Source organism: Mesoplodon bidens (assembly GCF_964165515.1).
Source record: "Mesoplodon bidens genome assembly, chromosome: 6".
In the NCBI taxonomy this organism is placed as follows: domain Eukaryota; kingdom Metazoa; phylum Chordata; class Mammalia; order Artiodactyla; family Ziphiidae; genus Mesoplodon; species Mesoplodon bidens.
In genome coordinates this window covers 32480999-32505674 of record NC_138162.1, presented here as the reverse complement: position 1 = coordinate 32505674, position 24676 = coordinate 32480999, and the positions used below count along the sequence as shown (strand labels likewise).

At 44.0% G+C, this 24676-nt stretch overlaps 1 protein-coding gene across 7 annotated transcripts in view; it reads right to left on the bottom strand.

Annotated features, from left to right (window-relative positions):
• The window catches only part of ZNF462 (zinc finger protein 462), a 144048-nt gene that overhangs the window by 51001 nt on the left and 68371 nt on the right, over positions 1-24676 (bottom strand). For all 7 annotated transcript variants that reach the window (XM_081238264.1, XM_081238262.1, XM_081238266.1 and 4 more), the window contains 2 exons: positions 22585-22703; positions 17929-18123 (listed from right to left, as the gene is read on the bottom strand). In XM_081238264.1, the coding sequence (XP_081094390.1) occupies positions 17929-18123; positions 22585-22703 (314 nt within the window). The remainder of the gene's footprint in view (positions 1-17928; positions 18124-22584; positions 22704-24676) is intronic.

Here is a 24676-nt window from a genome sequence, read left to right as displayed (position 1 = left end):
CTGATGGTCCTTATATGTGGAATCTAAAATATGACATAAATGAACTTACCTGCGAAACAGAAACAGATTCACAGACATAGAGAACAGACTTGTGGTTGCCAAGGGGGGTGGGGTGGGAGAAGCATGGATGGGGAGTTTGGGATTAGCAGATGCAAACCATTACATACAGCATGGATAAACAACAAGGTTCTACTATAGCAAAGGGAACTATATTCAATATCCTGGGATAAACCATAATGGAAAAGAATAAGAAAAAGAATGTGCATATACACATGGAACTAAAGCACTTTGCCGTACAGCAGAAATTAACACAACACTGTAAATCAACTACAGTTCAATTAAAAAAAAAAAGAAGTGGATGGTCTTGGCGGGGGGGATGGAAAGTCAGACAGTTACAATAGAGTAATGATCAGCTCTGAACTAAAGAGTGCCCAAAGATGTGAACAGAAAGGAGGTCCCTTAGCCAGGCAGGAAGAGTTAGGAAGATTCAAGTTTTCAAGGATGAGGAGGAATTAGCCAACCAAGTGAATGGAATAAACAGGAGGTCAGGTGAAAAGAAGTGGAGGAGGACATTCCAGGAAGGAGGACTAGCAAGGCCTGGAGGGTGAAAGCAGGACCCTGTGCAGACAGGGCCTTCAGGACAGCTGCAGCGCAGGATGCAGCAGGAAGAAGGGGTGAGGAGTGACCCCGAGAGAGAGAGGGGCCCAAATATCAGCTTTCCATGCTGAGCTTGAATCTACTCTGAAGGCAGAGCAGACAGCCACTGGAGGGTCTGAAGCAGGAACCAGGTGAGATAAAGGCTTCGCATTTGTACCTTTTCTATGTCTATGGATTGCACGCAGAGGCCTGCCCCATCTCTCAGATAGGGAAGGCAGCTTGGCATAAATACATTCCCACCATGAGAGAAAACCAACCAGCAGCACGTTCCTTACTGATGAGGGATAGCAGCAGCTGCCTATGACTCCATGCTTTGTGTTGTCAAGTAGAAAACACCAATGTGGTAACTCTTCCCCTCTGGATTTTACTAGCAGGTTGGAATTGTTCATTTAAAATTCAGTTCCAACTGTTTCAACTGAACACATTACATTTACATCTGGAATAGACTATGGTCCTACTACCTATGGGAAGGAAAACTGGAAACCCAGGAGGCTACCTTTTCTGCTCCCCACCAACCCTTCATGTGCAAGAAAATACCAAGGAAGCACAGGAAACCAAGTGGTATGTCCACACGCTGGCAAACACCAAAAAGACGTAGCCATCAGCCAAGATCTTGTGGTCTGTTGTTTAAATACAGCGTCTCAGCAACATCCAAAATGTTTCTAAATCTGTATCGTACTCCTTAATTTTAACACCCATGTGTCAACCCAAGGACACTTAATACATATTTCTTGGACTCAGACTCAACTCAATGGTCAAACTACTATCTTGTAAAGTGATTCAATACTCTCCTGGATTCATTAGTGTTTTGTAAATGGTTTGTTTCATCATAACAAATATTACATCTACTATATGTTAGGTATTTGACAGATACCAAGACCATCAGAGCTCACAATTCGAGAGCTCTCTGGTTCTTAGGGGAGATTATTGAAACACACATGAAAATGAGTGCGTGCTCAAAGAACAGAGGCAACGCCCACAAGCATTTCTACCTGTTGTGAGCAGAGAGCCTGCCAGACACTGTGGGTCTGGAGTCAGAAAAAAAATCCAAATCTTGACTTACTGCTTTAAACCACTGTCATGTTTATCTACAGAACACAACTTTCCTTTTACATTTACAGGACATCTACTCTAGAAAGTGATGTCCAGAATATAATATGCCAGGTGTTTAGAATAGAAAGATGGGCAGTGGGCAGGACAAAAACCCTGTCCCTGATGAGCTCCCTTTCTGGTAATATCATGGAGTTGGCAGAATGGACCACGTGTCCCCCGGGGAGGTAGGCCATGGCACTGTGGGGTTTCAGAGGAGGGAGAGCTGACTCACGTCGGGCATCACAGGAAACACCATGGAAGCGAAACGTGCACCTGGCTTTGAAGGACAAGCAGGGGCTGGACATCTGGAAGCAGAGGAAGGGAGGGGCAGCTGGGGGATGGGCATGGAGAATGCTGAGAGTGGGAATTTCTTTTTAATAGGCCAGGTAGAGCTGCTAGAGGTTCTCGAACAGGAGAATGATATGACTCTCATCCTTGCTTAGAGGGGACAGAAGGGAGCAGTGTGCAGGTGGGGTGGCTATGGTAATGGCTTGGGTAAGAGACGGGGAGGGGAGGGGAGGGGTGGGTGTGAGAGGAAGTAAGGAGACGGAAACCACAGGACTGAGTAGGCAACAGATGGGATGTGGGTCCAAGGAGACCCGGATACGCAGTGGATTCTAGCTGGGTACCAAGTGCCCTGGCAGAGGGGCAGGCCTGGGAGGAAGTTCATGAGTTCCAGTTTAGAACCTCTGCGGTGGAGGCTGAGTGGGACATCCAGGTGGAGAAAGTGAAGAGCAGATGGAAAAGACGGTCTGGGGCTTAACCTGATTATGGCTGGACGTGGAGATTTTGGTGGCATCCTTAGAAAAGTGAGAGTTGGTTCCGTGTGTCCGTGAGGGGGGAGAGCGCAGAGGAGAGGACTGAGGACCAGACTGGGGTCTACATGATGGTAGCTGTCGGCGAAAACAGGGTAAAGAGAAGGTATCATCAGGGAGGCCGGCGGAGAGCCTGAAACATACAGTAGGACCCAAACCATGGGAGGAGAGCTTCCCCGGGAGGAAGGTGAGCAGTTTTAAATGCCACGGACAAAAAAAGAAGGATGAGGCAGGAGCAGAGGCCGTGGACTTGTTTGTCTGGAGTCGCTGTCCACCTCTGTCAAAGCCATTTCACTAGCGCACTAGGGCCAAAGTCACACTGCAAAGGATTCCAGAGAGGGCGGGGAGGAGAGGCGGCGGCAGCAGGTGTAAACAAGGGAAGAATGACTCTTTCCCAGAGAGCATGTCTCTGGGGTTAGCCAGCAGGTCACTTCATGAGTGGTTTCAATAAAATGCTGAAGGCACAACACAGGCTCTAGCAGTTTGAGAAGAGAATGAGTGGTGAGGAAGAATAAGTTGGGAGTATTGGTTCTTTTCAAGAGATTTGGAGGCTAAGATTGCAACTGCAGGAAATACAGCAGAAGTTCTTACCCAAGAATGGTTTTAATATTCAAAACGGAGCACTTTCCCAGGGTTCATAGCGCTCCCTTTTCTAGACTCTCCAAGGGAATAATAACACATCTGAGAACTAAGATTTAGGGAGACTGTGTGACATCGTAGACAGAGCTGTGGAGTTAGGCCGACTCCACCCTCCTCCAACCCTGCCAGGTAGTAACTGTGACCTTTCTTAAGACTATTTTCCTCCTTCCAAAAACAGCAGGAAGCTGGTTATGGAAGTTCCTATTTTATGGAATTGTTGTGTGGATTAAACCAATGTTCGTAAAGTATTTAACCGACATGCAATAAATGATAGTTATCACTAATTTAAAATATATACTGATTAATGCCAATAATAATAATGTCTAACTTTGGGACTTATCACTGCATTACACCCACTGATTAGGACATCAAGTGCAAAGGAGTTTCTTGTGTGGGTGGTTTCCATTAAGCCCCGAAGTCCAAAGAAATTTAAATCAACAGGACTCCAGATTAAGCACCTCTCTCCAAAAATGGAATTATTTTAGACTCCCAAGAAACAATTCATGATGTTAAGAGATTTCATTCAGCTTCCAAGGCAAGATGTGCAAGTTTTCTTTCTTTTCCATTAAAAAAAAAATCCTCATCAATCTCTGGTTGTGGACAAATTATCATAAATTGACAAGAAATTTGCTTTTACTATGCTATTTTAATACTAAGATTTCTACAGTAATTTAGAATGTGAAAGCATTTTCATATGTTATCTCATTTTATCCACAAAATAACCCCAAAAAGTAGGCATCATTATTGTCTTACATATAAGAAATCATGGAAGGTCAATGATTTATCTCAGCCCACACTTGTGAACGGAGGCAGTCAGGCCCTCTGCCTGAGGCTGCACATGCTGGATGGTCCACGGCCTCCAATGTGGGTGGTACTTTCTGGATTTGGACCTCAAACTCAGGTGTCCAACATCCCCAAGCAGACTCTTAAGGAAAGATGATCTATACAAATAACTGGTTTTGGAAAGATCATTCCCGCTCCCCACTTTCACTAGCTCCAGCTGGGTTAAAATGGGTCCCCTCCTGGCATCTGCTCAATCAAAACGCACCCAGCGGTACACAGGAAGAGTCATGCCCCGCGCCGGTACTGCAGTGCGACTCTAAAATTACACTGGACAAAAAATCGTCCTGAGTTGGGGAAGAGGTTCCATGGAACCCTCGCATGCCTCACCGGAGTGGGAGTGCCTGAGGGGAGCCACGGCCACCAGATGCCCTGGAGCAGGACCTCTCGTGAATCACATGCTGCTGACCTACTGCTGTTAATCACCTTCACGCATTTTGGGAGACAGGAAGCCCAGGGGCCACAGGAGGGATGCTCCACCTGGTCCACAGGGAGAGTCTGGGGCTGCGGGGGTGGGGCTGGTCTCCGTGCTGCTTAACTTTATATGGCTTTACGTCACCAGCTCAAGCACGGTCATCTCCTTTTACTGGGATGATGATGATTAGTATAAACACCACCAGTTTACTCAGTATATTATGAAAGCTGTTTTCTCATACACTGTTTTTGCCATCTCGCCATTTAGAAAATGGTAATTAATTAAATAAATAAAATCTGAAACCTGCCCTTGACTTAACACAGAACTACCATCCCTCCCTCCCATAGCTCTCAAACACTCTTTTCTGCCCTGGCAACACACAGTGGGTGGACATCTATGTAGCCTACGTTCTTCCCTAGGGATACTGTGATTTAGATAACATCCCAGAAAATTAGAGAAGGCAGAAATGTAGTGAAAAGTACTGGTATAGAGGCACATAATAATGAAGCCACTGAAAAAAAATGAAGAGGAAAAAAATTCTATCCTGTATTTTCACACTGATCTTTTTTTTTTTTTTTTGCGGTAGGCGGGCTTCTCACTGCTGTGGCCTCTCCCGTTGCGGAGCATAGGCTCCGGACACGCAGGCTCAGTGGCCGTGGCTCACGGGCCTAGCAGCCCCGCGGCATGTGGGATCTTCCTGGACTGGGACACGAACCCGTGTCCCCTGCATCGGCAGGTGGACTCTCAACCACTGCGCCACCAGGGAAGCCCGAACTTAATCATTTTTTAGACAATTGTTTTTTTCCAGTCTTTCATTATATAGGCAACATAACCAAGATGCAAAAGTATACTGTAAATGTATCAGCAAAAATGGTCTTATTTTATTGTTAACAATACATAGAAATTACTGATTTTAATGTGTTAGTTGGGAAGTTTACTTACACTTTACTGCCTGCCTTTAATTATCACAACTGTTCCTTCTAACAGACACGCTGGTGGCCTTATTCTTGTTTGCATGCAAGTTAGATGTGGATTTCTTCATCTTTCCTTCTCTGTATTCCTAATTAAAAACTTACCCATGGGCAACATTTTAAAATACTGTTAAATCAGAGTAACAGGAAAATCACAACTCACAAGTACAATATAATAATTTGTGACACCACAGCTATTAACTCTAGCTCCTCACTCCATTTACTCGCTGTTAGCTTTGGGACAGACGAGGTAAACACTGCAGCTATCTGCAACTTCTACCAGCTTGGTTGTGACCCCATGCCTGTCTCTTTTACTCAAGAAAGTACCCTGGAATACTTATAAGTAAACTGATGTTATAGAGGGATAAATCGGAATAAGCTCAAATTTATTTTTAAAAATAAATTGATAATTTCAAAAAGATACATGCACTGCTATGTTCATAGCAGCACTATCCACAATAGCCAAGACATGGAAGCAACCTAAATGTCCATCAACAGATGAATGGATAAAGAAGATGTGGTTTATTTATACAATGGACTACTACTCAGCCATAAAAAAAGAATGAAATAATGCCATTTGCAGAAACATGGATGCAACTAGAGATTATCAAACTAAGTGAATTAAGTCAGAAAGAGAAAGACAAATACCAAATCACTTATATGTGGAAGCTAAAACACGTCACAGGGACCTCCCTGGCAGTCCAGTGGTTAAAACTCTGTGCTTCCAATGCAGGGGACGCAGGTTCGATCCCCGGTTGGGGAACTAAGATCCCATATGCCGTGCACAGTGTGGCCAAAAAGTACAAAAAAAATATTAAATTAAATTTAAAAATAAAATAAAATACAACACAAATGAGCTTATCTACAAAATAGAAACAGATTCACAGACATAGAGAACAGACCTGTGGTTGCCAAGGGGCAGGGGGTTGGGGGAGGGACGGAGTGGGAGGTTAGGGTCAGCAGATGTAAGCTGTTATATACAGAATGGATAAACAAGGTCCTACTGCACAGCAAAGGGAACTATATTCAATATCCTGTGATAAACCATAGTGGAAAAGAATATAAAAAAAGAATGTATATCTATGCATAAGTGAATCACTCTGCTGTACAGCAGAAATTAACGCAACCTTGTAAATCAACCATACTTCAATATAAAAAAAAAAGTAAATCAGATTTGTGGTTAATAAAGGTAACTTTGAAAACAGATTGCGAAAGCTTGAGATTAGAGCCAGGAAGACGGGTGGAAATCAGAGGAAGTGCAAGGTGAGGGTTATTCAGGGTTGGGGTCTGGCAGGTTGGAAACCAGAGAAGGACAAATGAGGCAGAGATACGAGAATGCAGGAGAAAGCCCCTTTGAAATGGCTAAGCCTAAGATCTGGGTTGGCTAGACAAGGGATCGGTAGTGGTCAGAGAGAATTTACGGGTTTGAGATGCTGGAAGTAGAGTGGCTATGGTGAATCCAGCCACAGATGAAGGGTGGTGGAACACAGTCAGGAAGACGTGAATCTCTCTAGCTGAAGAAACCAAACACTCACTGAGTCATGACCACTGAGTCTAGTATACTGAAATTCCAGAGCACGATGGTCATGGCTGGGGTAGAAAGGCAGGCTGTGAGCCTGGCACTGAGTTCACTGAGGAAGCTAAAGGAACATTCCAGAAGATAAGAAGGAAATAAGCAGAGAGCAGACACTTGAAAAGTGAAGGAAGCAAAAATGTTCAACAGGTAGCAGCAAGTAAGGACTGCACTCACTCTTCTTCTTGGCTGCTTGGAGGAAAGGGATTAGTCGCTTTGGTCACAGAGAGTTGAGAGGGAGATGGAGTTGCCATGGGGGGCAGGGGACGGGCAAAGCTAGTTAGCTGGAGGAGGGAGGTGTGACCAAGGAAACGTGCAACATCATGGTGCACACTGGCTTTTTCCAAACATCTTGTGACACAGCTGAGCTCGCAGTCACTAAAATTCCCAGGCTTTTTCACACATAAACTACTGTTTTGTCTGTCTGTTTTCCTTGTGTGTGGTTTATTCTGCCGCCCTAATTCACATCAAGAAATATTTACTGAATGGCCTGCCAAGTGCTAAGACTCTGAAATAGTCCTTGACCTCAGAGAGCACACAGTTTAGTTGTGGAGACAGATATGATAACCGACAATTATAAGAATATTTGGCAAGTCTAGTAATGGAAGTGAATACAAAGGTCAGAAGCTACCCAACATGTTTTATATTTATTCCCTAACAAAATCTCATTTTCAGCTCATTACTCTGAACAGTCTAGACAGTCTGTAATCTTGATTTTGTCATTTAACTATGGACCATTTGCCAGTATTTCAAATGTATTAAGTCTTAAGCAGTAGGAAAAGAGACTTTACTTAAGTAATTTTTTAGAAGGTGAATGAGCCTTTAAAGTGAAATAAGCGAGTGAAATTTTGATTGGCGAAACCTCAAAGGCCTTACATAATTCTGAGACTCCCATCTTAAATACACATATCACATTCACACAAAACTTCTTGAAGCCTTTAAGTACTCAATGTTTATGATTTGAAGGGGAATCATATTTGTTGGTTTGTTTTGAGATATGGACCCTCACATTTTAAAACTATGGTGAGTCAAATAGTGATAGAATCTTCCAAGTAAAGACAAAAACATGAAAAAAAAAGTAGTTTGTAAATTGTGGTCCCAGTTTTGGAAAAAAATTAAAATAACAAAACAGAGCCTGTCTGTATAGGCAAAGAAGAAACATCTAGATGATTCTACAGCAGACTGTTATTAAATTCTTTTGGGTGCAGAGAGGCTGGCATTATGGGTGACCCTCACGTTTTATGTTATGTATTGCCATAAAGCTGTTCTTTAATCCTAAGTAGGTATTACTCTTGTCATCAGGAGGAAAAATCTATGCAGACATCTTCAAAAGGGATAACTACCTCCCATGACTAGTTTTAATGCACATTCATTCTTGAAGATTTACAGGTATCAGCATCAGGCACCCATAGTTCAAAAGTACCCTCCCACTTCCAAAGGGGACAGGGAACTCGCTGCTGTTCTTCCTTGTTTAGCCCAGCTTCTTAACAATGAAAAGACCTCTTCCTGGTGTTAATTACCCCTACAGTTTGGTTCTACTTCCCCTTATCTCGCCAACTATCCTCCCAATAACTTCCCTACACACCTCCACTCTAGCCAGACTGGTCTTCTTGCCGTCCCAGGATCCCTTCTTTAAGTTTGGTCACTTCTGATACTCCTCCCACCTGGAAAAGACTTCGATCTGCCCATAAAAAAATCCTGCTTGCCCTTCAAGGCCCAGCCTGAGTCCCACCTCTTCCAAGAAGCCCTCCAGGACTCATCAATTCCTTCTCTTCTCCATGGCTGCAGCCAATAAAATCCAAATGCAAAATTTCTCATTTGTTATATTCTGCTCTTCTAACTAACTCTATGTATTTATTAACTCAAGCTCTAAATATCAATCAACAATAAAATTTGGCTTTATTTTCCTTTGGAAGATTCCAGGGCCCCCAGACATGTAAGAATAGGTTTCATCTTCTCCACTCTGGCTCATTTATGGATGTGTGTTTCTGTTGCGACTCTTTGATGAAATGGCCCAAAGGTTAAGGGCATAAGCTTTGGGTTCAGACAAGGTCCACCACATATATGTTTTATGACTTTGGGACTCATCATTTCAGTCTCAGTTTCCTTCTCTATAAAATGAGACTAATAATAATTTGTAACTCTGATTCATCGACATATTGAATCCGATGGCAAATTTAAGGCAGTCAGCCGAAGTAAATAAAAATTGTGACTAATTTTACCACTTCAGAATTAAACCAAGAGACGACAGCCAGAAACCTTATAATAAACCAGAATGGATGACTTTCAAACTGGTCACGGGGAAAAAAATAACTAGGAGTGCTAAAAATCAAGGACTACAGGAAAAGTTGAGAAGGTCATCCTGTGTTGCTCGATGGGGCGATCACGGCAGCTTTGGTGGAGGGCTCACAGCACATGAACATAAGAGATGACATAGGAGGTGGCTTCCATGAGGCAGGTAAGAATATTCTGTGTCCCCGAGGAAGCTGGAGAGCCTAGCCCTGGAATGACTGTCCCAAGAGCAGTGTACAGGTAAATAAAACCTTAGCTGGGCCCTGTACTCTTAGCCAAACACCTCTTTTGAGTTGACCCTGATGACTATGAAACTACTTACAAAACAGAGGAGCCCTCTGGCAGGAACACGTCCCTTCCTGGGCATAAACAGCAAGGGACTGACTTCAGTAAAAGGCAAGCAGATCCAACTTACCTGAACCTTTCATGTCAGCTTGGCCAGTCTTTATCTTGCCGTTTTTGTTTAAGTACCACCGCTGGAATTTTTCTATAGGATATTATTTAGGATTATGAATGAATTAAGAAAATGCGTACATCATTTGGACATGCTGGGCCACACCATCAAAACTCATATAATTTATTTTAAAAAATAAATAATAGTTGCTTCAAGAAGGTTATTTCTGGCAACTTCTCATCTCGGCTCTTAAAAACAATTCTTTTTCACATGCCCACCTTGCCCGGGATATACCCTGTGCTCCAGCAAAGCTGCCCCAGGATATCTACCTCTGAATCATGGCTCACACACACTAGTCCTCCCAAATCCAACACCCTTCCCTCTGCTTGTATAAAATCCTCTAGTGCAGAACAGTATTTGAAAGAGAGGAGAGGACCTATGAATCATAAGAAGTCTCAAAAGAGTTTAAGGGATTTTATATTCAATAAAATTGCACTAAAATATCTAGCTCTGGTTCCAGGGGAAAAAAAATCAAGGTGGGCAATGATAAGACAAAAAAAAAAAAAAAAAATCTTCCTTTCCAAAAAGACCCGAGATAATTTTAGATGATTTGACTAACAACTGAATATACTTTCTGCCAAAGAATAAAGTAAATTTCTTCTTCCTTTTAGATACTTCCCACAGCTGAGGTTCTGGAGGACTTTAAGGTAATCTCCAACCAAGAAATGCAAAAGTCAGCTGTGGAATTAGGAAGCAAATTCTGGTGTTGCTAGGAACTAGCTCTGAATGAGTTGGGTAGTATATGCTTGTATTTCTGAGGAACAAATGTTTTTCTTGGCATGGGAAGAGGGAGATGGGCGAGTTGACTGAGTTCCCAGGACATGGAAAGCTTATATTTGAAATGTTTTTCAATGCTTGGCACATGAAACTGTGGCGAATTCAGAAAGTCACAGAAATCTCAGGCAGGTGGGTTTCTTGGGAAGGGTCTATCACATGATATTCGACTTCAGGGTGGTGATAATTTCGGAGGCTCCCTATTTGCTGATGAGGGCAAGGTCTATAATTTAACCACTGAAGACTTTTGGATGTCTAACAGAAGATGCGGAATCATCTGTACCACTTTGCACCACTGGAGTTACAGCCTTCTTAAGTCTTTATAGTAGAAATGCCACTCTTCATAATAAGCACTAAAATAAACTCTAGATCAGATTTTAATGTAGAAATTCTGAAGTCAAAAAAGGGAAGGTTAGTATTCTCTGGCCAGATAATTTTGAGACCAGCAGAGCCTATTAAAAAATAATGGCCAAGGGCTTCCCTGGTAGCGCAGTGGTTAAGAATCCTCCTGCCAATGCAGGGGACACGGGTTCGAGTCCTGGTCCGGGAAGATCCCACATGCCGCGGAGCAACTAAGCTCGTGTGCCACAACTACTGAGCCTGCGCTCTAGAGCTCGTGGGCCACAACTACTGAAGCCTGTGCGCCTAGGGCCCGTGCTCTGCAACAAGAGAAGCCACCGCAATGAGAAGCCCATGCAGCACAACGAAGAGTAGCCCCCACTCGCCGCAACCAGAGAAAGCCCACGCACAGCAACAAAGACCCAATGCAGCCAAAAATAAATAAATTAAAAAACAAAAATGACGGCCAAGCCACTGAAAGTATGCCTTGTATCCCACGTGCTATAAACGACGTCGATCTCTGTATTCCACAATTATTCACTCAGGAGTCATTTTTAAAGAAACCACTCTTCTTTCTTTCACCCCAAGAGAAATCTGACTGCAACTGGAACCTGTGTGGAAGGGTCTGATGCCCTAGCAACTAATTGGATCCTCTTAAAGGTTGAATTTTATGTCTGACCTATTTAGAAATCTGAAAAGCTTCTCTTCAAAAAGCAGGCGTCTCAGATCTTAATTTTTAAGTGTCAAGTATTGCTGCAGTCAAGGTTAAACGAATTGATAGTTTGGCTCAGACTCACTACAATTCTTAGAGAAGATTTTCTTTCAAGCATAAGTGTAATTCACACACTAACAGTTTTAAAGCTCTACTTAATGCCCTACATTTCATATATGAAACAAAGAATATATTTAGGTCAAGTTATATTTTAAATGACATCTAGAAATAGTCTGTATGTTAAATATAAAGGTCTATAATGACATTTATTAAAGACAGGATTAATTTCATGGGTATTGCTGTAATTTTTTCCACCAGTCATCTATGGCAGGGTTCAGCAACATACAATCCACGGGCCAAATCCAGCCTCCCCTGCTTTTGCACATAAAGTTTTATTGGAACACAGCCATGTCCACCTGTTTACATATTGTCTACGGTTGCTTTCACATTACAGTGGCACTGTTGAGTGGTTCTACCAGAGACTCTATGGCCCACAAAGCTGAAAGTATTTTCGATCTGGCTTTTTACAGAAAAAGTTTGCCAATCCTTGATTTACGGCTTGTAGAAATTAACCACTACAAGTCTCCTCTAACCCATATATTATGTTAAAAGGCTGGTGGTGGGCAAAATTTTCAGGGAGAGTAAAAGATTTTTACTAATCTATGAGTTTTGTTGGTCAGTTTCACTCTATAGCTTCTCTGAACTGGATTTAACAGCAACCAAACACTGTATGTTTTTTGACGTAGACGCAGAGAACAAGCTAGTCCATTCCAGGGTCAAATGATTATGTGCGCTTGCTCCAAGGCGCTCTGCTACCAGGTAACCACACTGGTAATGCCCATCTCCCCAGCGCCACCACACTTCCTGTCTCCTCCTGAGTACTGGAAAGGCTTACACCCTGTCTCAAACTTCAGTTTCCCACTTCTACAGAAGGTCTCGTTATCCAGGGAACAATGATAAAGTTGAAAACACTCTTTGTCAAGGAAGATCATTTCCTCTTGGCAGACTGATGTGTCAGAAAGCTTCTCTTAGAGCAATCCCTAAGGTTTCATCTTTGGATCGTCCGTCTTTTGAACTTGCCTCTTAAATGGAAATGAAATAAACTTACCGTTGTACAGCTTGGTTCTGTGGAGTTAGTCAGACATGCTAGGAGACTCGGTACAATTAACTGAATTGAAAACTGCGATGCCTCCAAGAAATCGTTGGTCAGTTAAAAGAAGTCAGCATTTAATAAGTATCTACCTAACTATTCCCATTGGAAAATTAGGGGACAGAACCAAAAGCATATCCACAAGTACAAATGAACACCAAGAAGATCATCAATCGATGAGAAATCAGAGTAGGGCTGGGGCTGGTAAATGTCAGTCTTTAGAAGAAGTTAAACTCAGAGACTGGTAGACAGAAGCAGACAAGGAAGAAATCCTTCCAAGCTCCCAGCAGAGCTTCCTCAGATGCATGGAAGTGGAAATGAAGGCAGAAGATGCTGGGGACAGCAAGTACAGAGATGGTTGGAAACATAAGTATTTGTTGGAGAGACCACTCAGGATGGAGAATGTGTGACTGAGTGGTGAACTTTGAATGCAACGCAGAGGACTTGGATTTTGACATGAGAAGTGCCTGTGGATTTTTGATGAGAGATGCCTTGATAAAAATAGTGCTTATCAAATATTATTCTAGAGATTAGAACCGAGAAGCCAAATGAAAAGTTGTAACAGAAAATCCTTCTCTTAAAAAAAAAAAATCACAAAGCTCCTTACATTTTTCTACCAATTCATACTAGCAAAGACTTCTCTGCTGGGTGGACTACAATGAGATCTATCTTACAAGGGGAAGGATTTCATGACCAAAAGTTCTTGGTGTTTTCCCTAGGCTGCCATTAGGGCACAGACTAAAAGACTATCTAATTCTCACACACCTTATTTATCTTGCACCTGGTCTTCGTGTCCGATTTTTGTTTTAAGCGTACCACGCCAGCTACTTCCCTAAAGCAGGCCATTCTGTACAGCATAACTGGACAGAGAGAAGAAATAAAATCAGCTATTCTTTAGGGGACATTCGAGGGAGGAAAAAGATGGAACGTCACCAGTAGCCTGACTTCTTACAAAGGATAGAGCTGAATTTTAAATTACATATCCACTGCCCAGGCACTGTGGAGCTACTCAGGCCTAAACAAATCTCATAATGAAACTACACTGCTCTAGTTTCTTTCTTGTTTTATAGATGTATGTATATGTGTGTTTTTCTGTACTGAAAGCACAGACTCGGAAAAAGCCTGAAAAAGCCCAGTCCTCTATTTTATATGGCAGAAAGCACCCAGTAAACACAAACATAGCAGAACACTTCCTCTTGTTGACAACCTTATGATTCCCCCTTAGTGCACTGTTTAGAACAGCCATTAAGTGTCATTTCCCATTACCTTATACACAGCATCAGCACTGCTTTTCTTTCCAACCGCCAATCATGAAGGACATATAGAGGATCCACGTGCTGGTGAGACATGTCAAGACTGACAGCCCAGAGCCTAAGAGCTCTGTTTATGTCCAGAACAGGTGTGCGGCCAGGCAGTGGGAGCGCAGTCACCCCTCCACCTTCTCACATCTGCCTTCCCAGCCTCCCTCCCTTATAGGGCTCCCCTCTGCACTGGGAGGGAGAGCAGCTAGGGAAGAACCTTCCTGTGCAGCCCGTTTCCTTCTGCCGGAGAAGGCTGGCTCGCTCTCAAGACCGCAAGCACCTGACCACTGCAAACAGCAGCGAGCATGTCCAGTCGTTTTATTCACATCCCTCACTAGGGGATCAGAAAGCCAAGGACACACTGGTGATTTCCCTGGTTTTATGGATCTCTACTCCCCCCCCAGGCCTGCAACACATTTTTGGTTCTTGTGTTCAGAGCGCCCTGGCATCTGCAGTGTGGGAAACCTTAACCGAGGGCCAATGGCCCTACAGCTTCCCCCTATTAAAATGTGCAACTGGATTTCACATGCGTGTTTCAAACACCATTCAAGGCGTGATTTACAGGCTACTGTCTAGCCCCACAGCTGTTTTTTCGTCCCCCAGATGCAGCCACTTCTAGGAAACCACCACTCAGCTCCCTAGCAGACAGCCTTCCATTTTCAACCTCTTCCCTCATTCTCGGGCGTCCAAAACCTTGCAACACCTACATCAGAAGGATTCAAGAAAATATCTTTTGAACGGACACACAATTAATTTTACTTTCCACACTATCCATTCATGAGAACAGCCCATTTGATGCCTTCTTTCTGTTTACCCCACCTTAAACCTTTGGGTTTACCTCACCCAAATTAAACAAATCACTGTTGACCCACTGATCCAGGTTATTTATATACATTAAAAACAGCACAGGTCCAATGAGTTCTGCGTAGGCCTCACTAAAGAGTTGCCACCCAGAGCTTTCACATTCATTATGTTCTTCCTTTAGAAGAAGAAGGAAAAACACTTTTTTATTTTATTTTATTATTACTATTTTTTTTGTGGTACGCGGGCCTCTCACTGTTGTGGCCTCTCCCATTGCGGAGCACAGGCTCCGGACATGCAGGCTCAGCGGCCATGGCTCACGGGCCCAGCCGCTCCGCGGCATGTGGGATCTTCCTGGACCGGGGCGCATACCCATGTCCCCTGCATCGGCAGGTGGACTCTCAACCACTGTACCACCAGGGAAGCCCGAAAAATACTTTTTTTTTTTTTTTTTTTTTTTCTTTTTTTGCGGTACGCGGGCCTCTCACTGTTGTGGCCTCTCCCGTTGCGGAGCACAGGCTCCGGATGCGCAGGCCCAGCGGCCATGGCTCACGGGCCCAGCTGCTCCGCGGCATATGGGATCCTCCCGGACCGGGGCACGAACCCGTATCCCCTGCATCGGCAGGCGGACTCTCAACCACTGCGCCACCAGGGAGGCCCCGAAAAATACTTTTATATGTTGCCAAATTATCTCCCTGTGGCTGAATAGACTATCCGTGTTATGCAGAGTTACTCAATATCATTATCATCATGTTTCTGCGACCACCCTCCTCCCAAGGTCCTAACCTAGTCTAGCTTCCAAGAACCTGAAATCAGCCCCAAAAAAGGTTAGGCTTCAGGCTTAGGGCTGTGGTTAGTTCAACACCATGCTGATAATACCCTCTAAACATTTGATTTTAAGCTGCTGGGTGGCCAGAATGGCACTGTATCCATTTATGATTCTTCTGTGCGTTGCACACCTCCTGGCAGAAAGTACAGACTCAGAAAGTTGACTGAACTCTTTTTCAGCCTACACAGAGGAAGGCAAGCCATGCAGTGAGTAGGCTGCGGGATTCCCTTGTCCTGAGACTAAGACCCGCCTTCCAAGGGGGAGGAGGACAAAGGGAAAAGAAGGTACAACATGGCAAGAAATGTCCCAGGAAAAGCCTTTGTTGGGAATGGTGTTTGGATGTATCAGTTTCACCCCAGTGGTTGCACAAGTGTAGCTTCCATTTCAGATGAAAGCAATTCACTGACCATCATGTGAAACAAGACCTTACAATTTACATCAAATTCTATTTTGCCTTTTGTTGCAATATACCAATCTCTTACAATGAACAGAATCTCAAGGTGCAAAGGGGACATCTTCTGTGGCCTTTCACATGTGCTCCCCCCATCTCCTCTCCACCCCTTACTCTGAGACTCTTAAGTTTTCCTGGAAAACAACAACAAACACAGGCTAAACTGCCACACAACAGCTGAGGAGACGGCGCGCTCACTTCATTCATTACAAGCCACCGTCGTAACAACAAGCCTTCATTGTTAAACAGAAGTCCTTCAGGACAGGGATACCGGCAAGGAGTTATTGTGTCTAAGCTGGTGTTTACTGATTTGCAAAGGAAAGGCCACCAAGTTCTACAGCTCAGCGACGACAGCTTTTAATCCCAGGACTTACCTTTTCTTTTCCTCCCAATTGTCTTCGCCCAGACCTTGTGAATGAAGGTTCCTCATTTACTCTTTTGCTATTTGGGTAACCAGCCCGCATGGACATGTTGGGTTGTCAGATCTTCAGGGTACCTGAGGATTCTATCTTTTTAAACCCTTACATTAAAAATAACCCCCAATTCATACTTGTCATAAATGGTCTCAAAAGCCAAAACTGCAATCAAAGGATGTAAATCGCTGAATAACATGACCAGTTATTAAATATCTACATGTGTCAGGTGTGGTGTTAGGCATTTTACACATGTACCTTTTCTCATTAATCTCTCAAGGCCATCATGAGGTAGGTATCATTATCCAATTTGCCATGTGAGTCTAGGAAGCTAAGATTGCCCAGGAAAACACAACTGGCATTGAGAGAAGTAAGATTCAAAGCCAAGCCTTGGTTCCAAAGAGCCCCTGAACCTTCTTGCCAGCCCACTAAGCTCCTCTCAAGGACCTAGTAGCAGACCTTGGGAAACAGTCCATTCCCTGACCTGGGAAGTATTCAGGCTAGGGGGTAGATAACTGGTTACCAGAGATGCTGCAGAAGGGATTCTAGCACGAGAGGCTCACGGAAGAGAGCAGCTCTCAGGTCTTCTACATCACTAAGAATCTCCAGACTCCCTCCTCTCCTAAGCACGAGATCCTGCAGTCATCTGCGGTGAGCTGAGTAATCAACACCCTTCTGTTTCTCGGGCGGATCAAAACAACAAACCATCCTGTGCTCGCGCTGCCATACCCGCCATCTCTCGGTCTCATTCTCTCTCTTCTACAGCTTTGGTTACACTGCCAGTGAGGAGACCCCCTCCAGGGCTTCCCAGATTTAGTCTGAAGCTTCCACAGGTGGGCAGTTACACCCTCCTCCTTCCAAATGACGCTTCCTCGACATCCTTCAGCCATAACAGAAATCACTACGTTACCCCTAAATTATCTTGTGACCCCATCAGACACATGCCCCCACCCATTCACCCATTCCAGTCCCACTCTGAACTCTGTCCTTAACTTACACATCTGGCACCCCGAACACTCCACAGCACACACATATTTTTTTAGGACAAGACAGGATATCAATAAGTACAAAAGTCAATGAAGAAATAAATCTCCCTGGTATTCCTCCTCCTTCTTGCTCACAACCACAGCGGAAGAATCCAACACGAACCCATCACACACGTGCTCTTTTCACAAGCAGCGGGCGCACCAGTGCAGAGGCGTCTGGCCTCAGCACCAAATAAATGCTCACCGAGTTCACTTCACCCTCCAACTCCAATGTCTATACTGTTCCAACCTTTTCACGTTTCTTCCTTCACTTGAACCGCCACGTTTTCGTGTCAGATTTTCCTCTAGAAAGAAGGATGGGCCGTTAACCCCAGCCCACCTCCCCCCACCCATGATTGATGGTGGCTCGGAAGCCCGGTTTTACCATTGGAATCTTCCACTTCTTCGGCCGGGGTGGCTTTTTGGGAGGAGGAGTGGTGGGCGTGCGAGGAGAGGAGACTGACAATCCTCGGCCGGGGGAGGGTCAGGGCTTTTCCGTGGACCTTGAGGGAGTGTTCCTTCAGCTGGCTGATTGTCATGGTGGAAAAGGAGCACCAAGAACACTTGTAGGCATGCTCACCTGGAGGGAGACGGTCGGCAGCAGAGGAGAAGGAGGGGAGAGGGGACGAGGCGGGTGGAAGACAGAACAACAGGGTCAGTTAACTCCAGAGAGCCTGTCTCAAGCCGCACGGTCTGAGGGCCCGACTAGACCAACCCCCTGCCCACTCCCACGACCACAGGGCTCCTGGAGGATCGGAACTCTTCTATGAGCCCCGTCATCAAGTGACCTGGTCCCTTTCCAGCTCACGCTTTGCTTATGGGGATGAGCCTACGGTAGATTCCCCAGCAGAGAGTGAAACCAAATGTCTAGGTAGCTCCCTCAGCAAAGGCTTTCCATCTCTCTCCCTCCCTCTCTGTACCAGAAATGACGATGTCAGTTTTCATTCCAGCCTTTATTATCATCCACAGAAAATAATACACTTCATTCCTATTCCAAGGGTCGATCGGTGGCTTTCCGAGCACGAAGTCACTCAGTGCAAACTGCTGTGCTATCCTCATAATTTACTTCCTTGCTGACTCTAGGCCTCCTGGATTCCACACATCCTACCTGTGGGGTTTTGTGGGACCAGTTCACGAACCTCAGCACAAAACTCCATTTCCCTATCTGATCAATAGTACAGAAATGGGTAAAAGTCATTTCTTTAACTGAGAGAGGTGTGTGTATATATATAAACATGTGTGTCTGCATTTAGCTCCAATATTTTTCAATAAAAAGGACATGGAAGTAAAAATAAGTATTTTTCTTTCTTTAATTAATTTTTATTGGAGTATAGTTGATTTACACTGTTGTGTTAGTTTCTGCTGTACAGCAAAGTGAGTCAGTTAAACATATACATGTATGCACTCTTTTTTAGATGCTTTTCCCATATAGGCCATTACCGAGTAGTGAGTAGAGTTCCCTGTACGATGCCTATACAGTAGGTTCTTATTAGTTGTCTATTTTATACATAGTAGTGTGTATATTTCAATCCCAATCTCCCAATTTATCCCTCCCTCCCCCTCCCGCCCCCTTGGTAACCATAAGTTTGTTTTCTACAAAGTATTTTCCTTTTAATTGTTTTTATACCACTGAAATACAGCACAGATCACTATGATCAAATTAAATGAGAGTATGATTTATCTTTGCCCTAAGTCAGGTTTTACATGAATTGCAATTTAAGAAGCAAGGGTGTGAAATGGGCATCCTTATGTCGCTGGACAGACAAACACTGGTACAATCAACTCGGAAAGCAATTTTGCTTTTTATAACAATAAGCTTAGAAAGCTCATGCCTGCAACTCAATAATTCCACTTCTGAGAATTTATATTAAGGAAATACCCTTTAATACTTAGAAATCTGTATTTAGAAATATACATTACTTATGCTTGAAAAAGGGATGAAACATAGGGAAATGATTAAGTAAACGTGGGTATATCTTCTTGATAAATTACTATTCATGAAAATAAATTCTTGAAGAGTTGGCAATTCATAGAAAACTAAAATACTGAAACTCAGAAAAATAAACAGAAAAGCATAATACATTTTAGATTAGATTATAATCATGACTATGGAAAATAATTACAGCGGACATGGTTGAAAGGAAATCTTATCAAATATTAACAACAGTGGTCTTCAGATAATAAGATTATGAATGGCTTGACTGTATTTCTTCTTTCATTTTCAATTTTTTTCTAATGAACATGTATTTTTTGAAATTTATTTTCAAGTGAAACTTAAAAACCAGAGAAGAGGGAAAGGGAAGGAAGGAGAGGAATAAGAGAAGAAAGGATTGTTAGTAACGAAGGTTTTGTGGACCAGTGAATATGAACTGAGGACAGCGCTGATGTGCTACAGACAAATGCTCACTAAACAGAGCAAGAATGAGCAAGTAAACATCCACTCTTGCTTTTACCCTGCTGAGATGGTTACTTTCCTGCCACCCCGAAAATTACTAAGTGGTTTCACGTGAAGTGAGACCAGCATCTGAAGTCCTGCATTCAAGCCTCCTTTTCACCCCTGATGACCCCCAAAGTGTGCATTTCCAAGAAAGCCTTGAAGAGACCCACACAAAACCTTGCATGATGCAACATGCTATAGCCCAAAGCAGAAGAGAAGCACAAAGAAGTCAGAGGACCCAAACAAGAACACCAGTCAATTCCACACCCTTCAGACCATGACCTGTTAGCTACAGGATAATGCTGGGCATGAATAATGGTGTTTACTAAGATAATAAATATATCTGTCATACTGTACACTACTGCTCTCCTTATTCCATTTCTCAATTTTTCAGTGCAAACCTGGCTATATGAACCTTGGTGGGTGGTTATAAGTAGCATAACCTGAGAGAGAATTCAAATCCAGGTATCTGGTTAGTACACACTACCCTTTACCCTGTAAAATAAAATAAAATACTCCATCTAGAACAGACAAGATGAGTCAAGAGTCTTCTGGAAAATGATTTGGCTTTCTCCAAGCCAAGCCACTCTCTGTAGCTAAGACCAAGTCATAGACACCAACGGTTCAAGGTGTGTGGAGAACTGGATTACGATGCTCCCACCCTCTCTCTCTGGATGCTTCCTTCCTGCAAACCAGTGAGCACAGAAGACCAGTCTGCTTGGTCAGCTCCAAGAATATACACTTCAGCTCAATGCCCTGGAGTCAGTGTGTAGCCTGTGGCACTTTTTTTTTTTTTGCGGTACACGGGCCTCTCACTGCTGTGGCCTCTCCCGTTGTGGAGCACAGGCTCCGGACGCGCAGGCTCAGCAGCCACGGCTGACGGGCCCAGCCACTCCGCGGCATGTGGGATCTTCCTGGACTGGGGCACGAACCCGTGTCCCCTGCATCAGCAGGCGGACTCCCAACCACTGCGCCACCAGGGAAGCCCCGTGGTACTTTTTTAAAGTCTTTCCCACAGGCCAAATCACTTACCCAACTCCCACTGGTAAAGTGTTTTTGACAAGGCTGAGATCTATGGGGGAAACTCCCCAGGACAGTGTCCCAAGTGAATAATTTACAATATACACCAGTTAGAAAAGAGTGGTTTGAACCCGGAAGTCTCTTACTCCATGGGCTTTAGTAAAATGTTCTGGAAGATATAAAAATACTAACAGATAGAGAAGAGCCCATATAGATAATCTGCCATCCCCTCCCCCACCCCCAGTGGGCTTAAGGCATCCTGAAGGCTTCCATAGTTTTACTCCATTAAGCCAGTTCAACAGGACCCAACCTTCAGGAAACAGCAGAGACATGGCTGTATTTCCACAGGGGATGAGGAGATGACAAAAGTGAAGGACTCGGGTTCTGGGCAGTTAATAAGAAGCTAATAAGGGAAGGGAAGCTAATAAGAGAAAGGAAGCAAACAAATGAGACAGAAGAATTCCAGTTGATTGAAAAATTTTAAACTAGAATTCTAAACACCTTAGCTGAGGAAACTCAGGGGGGAGACTGGATCTCTAAAAGAATCTCCGACAGTATCGCTAGCTATTCTAAAGCTATTGGTTCCCCAATTTTCCTTTGTTTGATGTAAGTTCCTCAAAGGCTGACAACACCTCTGAGAGGGCCACAGGCTGCTGCGGAGTCGGGGTTCTCAGAGGACACTGGGGACATCCTGGGAGGAGGCCCCAGACCCTGCCACACTGCCTTTCTTACTCATGCCTCTTTCCTCTCTTGGATGAGCTCTGATTAGCTACCTGTGGGCATCCTCCATCATATGCGAAGTAAAAAAGAGCAGAAGAGAGAGGGAGGCAGCATCCTGTGAGTGACAAGGATGTAGGTTTTTGTTCTGGAGTCAAATCCTTAGTGAATGGGCTCTGTGGCCTTGAGCAGGACACTGGATTTTGAGTCTCTGTGGCTTCATCTGACACTGAGGGTGACAGCAACATCTACCCTTTGGGACTGCCTTGAAGATTAAATGAGAGGATGAATATACCATGCTTGTTAGTACAGAGACTGGTAGGTAAGGGATGTTCACGAGACGAGCGCGATGAGATGGGATGACAGAGCGATGGAGATCAGCACAACTCCTGGACACTCATGACCCAGGGTCATTTCTTATCTGGGATGTGGAAATGCATCTAAGGGCATCTCATGAGAAATCTCACACATCCTGAGGTCTCTGTCCCTTTGAATGTCCCCAAGATTATAACTTTATTTTAAGTTGGAAATTATCTTCAGGAGATGTACCAATTCTTGCATTCCCATTAGAAAATCTAGGTAATTTAGAAATTTCTCTAAAAAACAGAACCTGTGAGTAGCAAGAATCGGTCAGTAGGTATGTGTTAGTAGGTATGTGTTAGTTGCGTGAATCAGCTATGACATGCGTGACGGGGTACTTGGTATTATTTTTCCTTTGGGCCATTCTTTAATTTTTTAAATTAGATTAAAATACAACTGACTACACAACCATCCCAAGAAAAACTTATTCTCATGTGTATGGAGCAAGAGACTTAAAAATTTCACTCACTGAAGACTATTAAATGTGCACCGCGGACACCAACTCACCAGCATGAGCTTTGAGGATGTGTGTCTTCAGCCGGCTGTTGTAGGAGGACTTGAAGGAACAGAGCTTGCATCGGAATGGTTTATGGTGTCCGTGGTGGGTTTGCATGTGGCGATCCAAACTTGAGGGAGAAGAAGAGAAAAGGAAATGACAACATTAAAAACCGCATCCCACATTTGCTCATTGCCCTTTTCCAGAAATCCCATTCCTAAGCTGTTCAAAGTCATTTTGTTACTTTCCAAGGATGGTGCTTACAGGAGGAAAACAAACAAACAAACAAACAAATGCAAATTGACAAGAGTTGGAGAAGCTAAAGGAAAGAAGAGATCAAAAAATTTTTCTGGACTGAGAGACATGGCAATGGAAACAGGTCTTGGTAGACTTATTTTCCCTTCTCTAGAGCACTGTGAAGCAGAAGAGGGCATCCAAAAAGAAAAGGTAAAATATGGACAAAGTTAAGTTTTCTGAAAAGTCAATGAGGTGCCTATCAAAGAGCCCTTGCGGGGGCTTCCCTGGTGGCGCAGTGGTTGAGAGTCTGCCTGCTAATGCAGGGGACGCGGGTTCGAGCCCTGGTCTGGGAAGATCCCACATGCCACGGAGCGGCTGGACCCGTGAGCCACAACTACTGAGCCTGTGCATCTGGAGCCTGTGCTCCGCAACAGGAGAGGCCACAACACTGAGAGGCCTGCACACTGCGATGAAGAGTGGACCCCGCTCGCCACAACTAGGGAAAGCCCTCACACAGAAACGAAGACCCAACACAGCCAAAGATAATAAATAAAATGTGACACCTTTATTAAAAAAAAAAAAAAAAGAGTCCTTGGGCTTCCCTGGTGGCACAGTGGTTGAGAGTCCGCCTGCCAGTGCAGGGGACGCGGGTTCGTGCCCCGGTCTGGGAGGATCCCACGTGCCGCGGAGCGGCTGGGCCCGTGAACCAAGGCCGTTGGGCCTGCGCGTCCGGAGCCTGTGCTCCGCAGCAGGAGAGGCCACAACAGTGAGAGGCCCACATACCGCAAAAAAAAAAGAGTCCCTGAACTTATACCATTAAAAAAAAAAAAAAAGGGGGAATTAGAGAAATTTTGCGTGTAAAAAAGGCTGACTTTCTTCTTAAACCTTAATTCCGCCGTGAACACCTGAGCAGGGCACTTGCAATGGGCTATTTGCAAGGTCTTTCTAAATATGGAGGTCCAGTGCAGGTGTGTTTACAGGAAGTCATGTGATCCAAAGGCTGGCCATGCCTTCTGATAAAACCATGTTTGCTGTACATCAGTATTCCAGAAGCAACTTATAAAGAAATGATTTAATTATAATTTCCCAGTATTTCATAATAATTACTACTCTAAAAAAATAATAAATCTACCAAACGAGGTGTGGGAAGATGTTCTAATTTAATTTGTATCAATGCCCCAGAGAACTAGATTCCATTCTAAATGACTCATATGGGAACAGTACTGCTTACCATTTAAATATATAATGTTCTCCCAAGCTCCAAAGCAGCCCTTTCCACACTGCCTAAGGACACCTCCCGCTGAACGTCCTTCAGCTATCTTAAACTCAACCAGCCTGAAACAAACACGTCAGTTTTTTTAAATCCCAAACAAATTCTCCTCTTCATTTCCTTCTTTGTAGAAAGAACACTTCCAAGCTGTCACTCAACCAGCCTGGAATCCTCTGTGCCATTTGTACTGTACTTTGTCCCTCTTCCCCTCCAGTAAGCCAATTTTTCCCAGCCATGAAGATCCTCCGTCCCTCAACTGTTCCCAAAGTTCCGTTCTAACTTCGTGGATCAGCTACTGTCACTGCCTCCTAATTGGTCTCCCCCATCTTTTTTCCAACTCAAAAGCACAAGCGATGGAGTCAGACTGCCTGAGATCAAATGGCAGCGATTACTCATAAGCCGAGTGGCCTTGGGCAAGTTCCATAACCCCTCTATATTAAAAGGCCTCACTTCCCTTATCTATGAAAGGGAGATAATAATGGGACCATACCTCATAGGGCTGTTCTGAGAATAAAATGAGATAATACTTGAAGGCACGTAGCACAGCGCCTGGCACACAGTGAGGCTCAATAAATGTTAGTGATTAAGATGCCTTT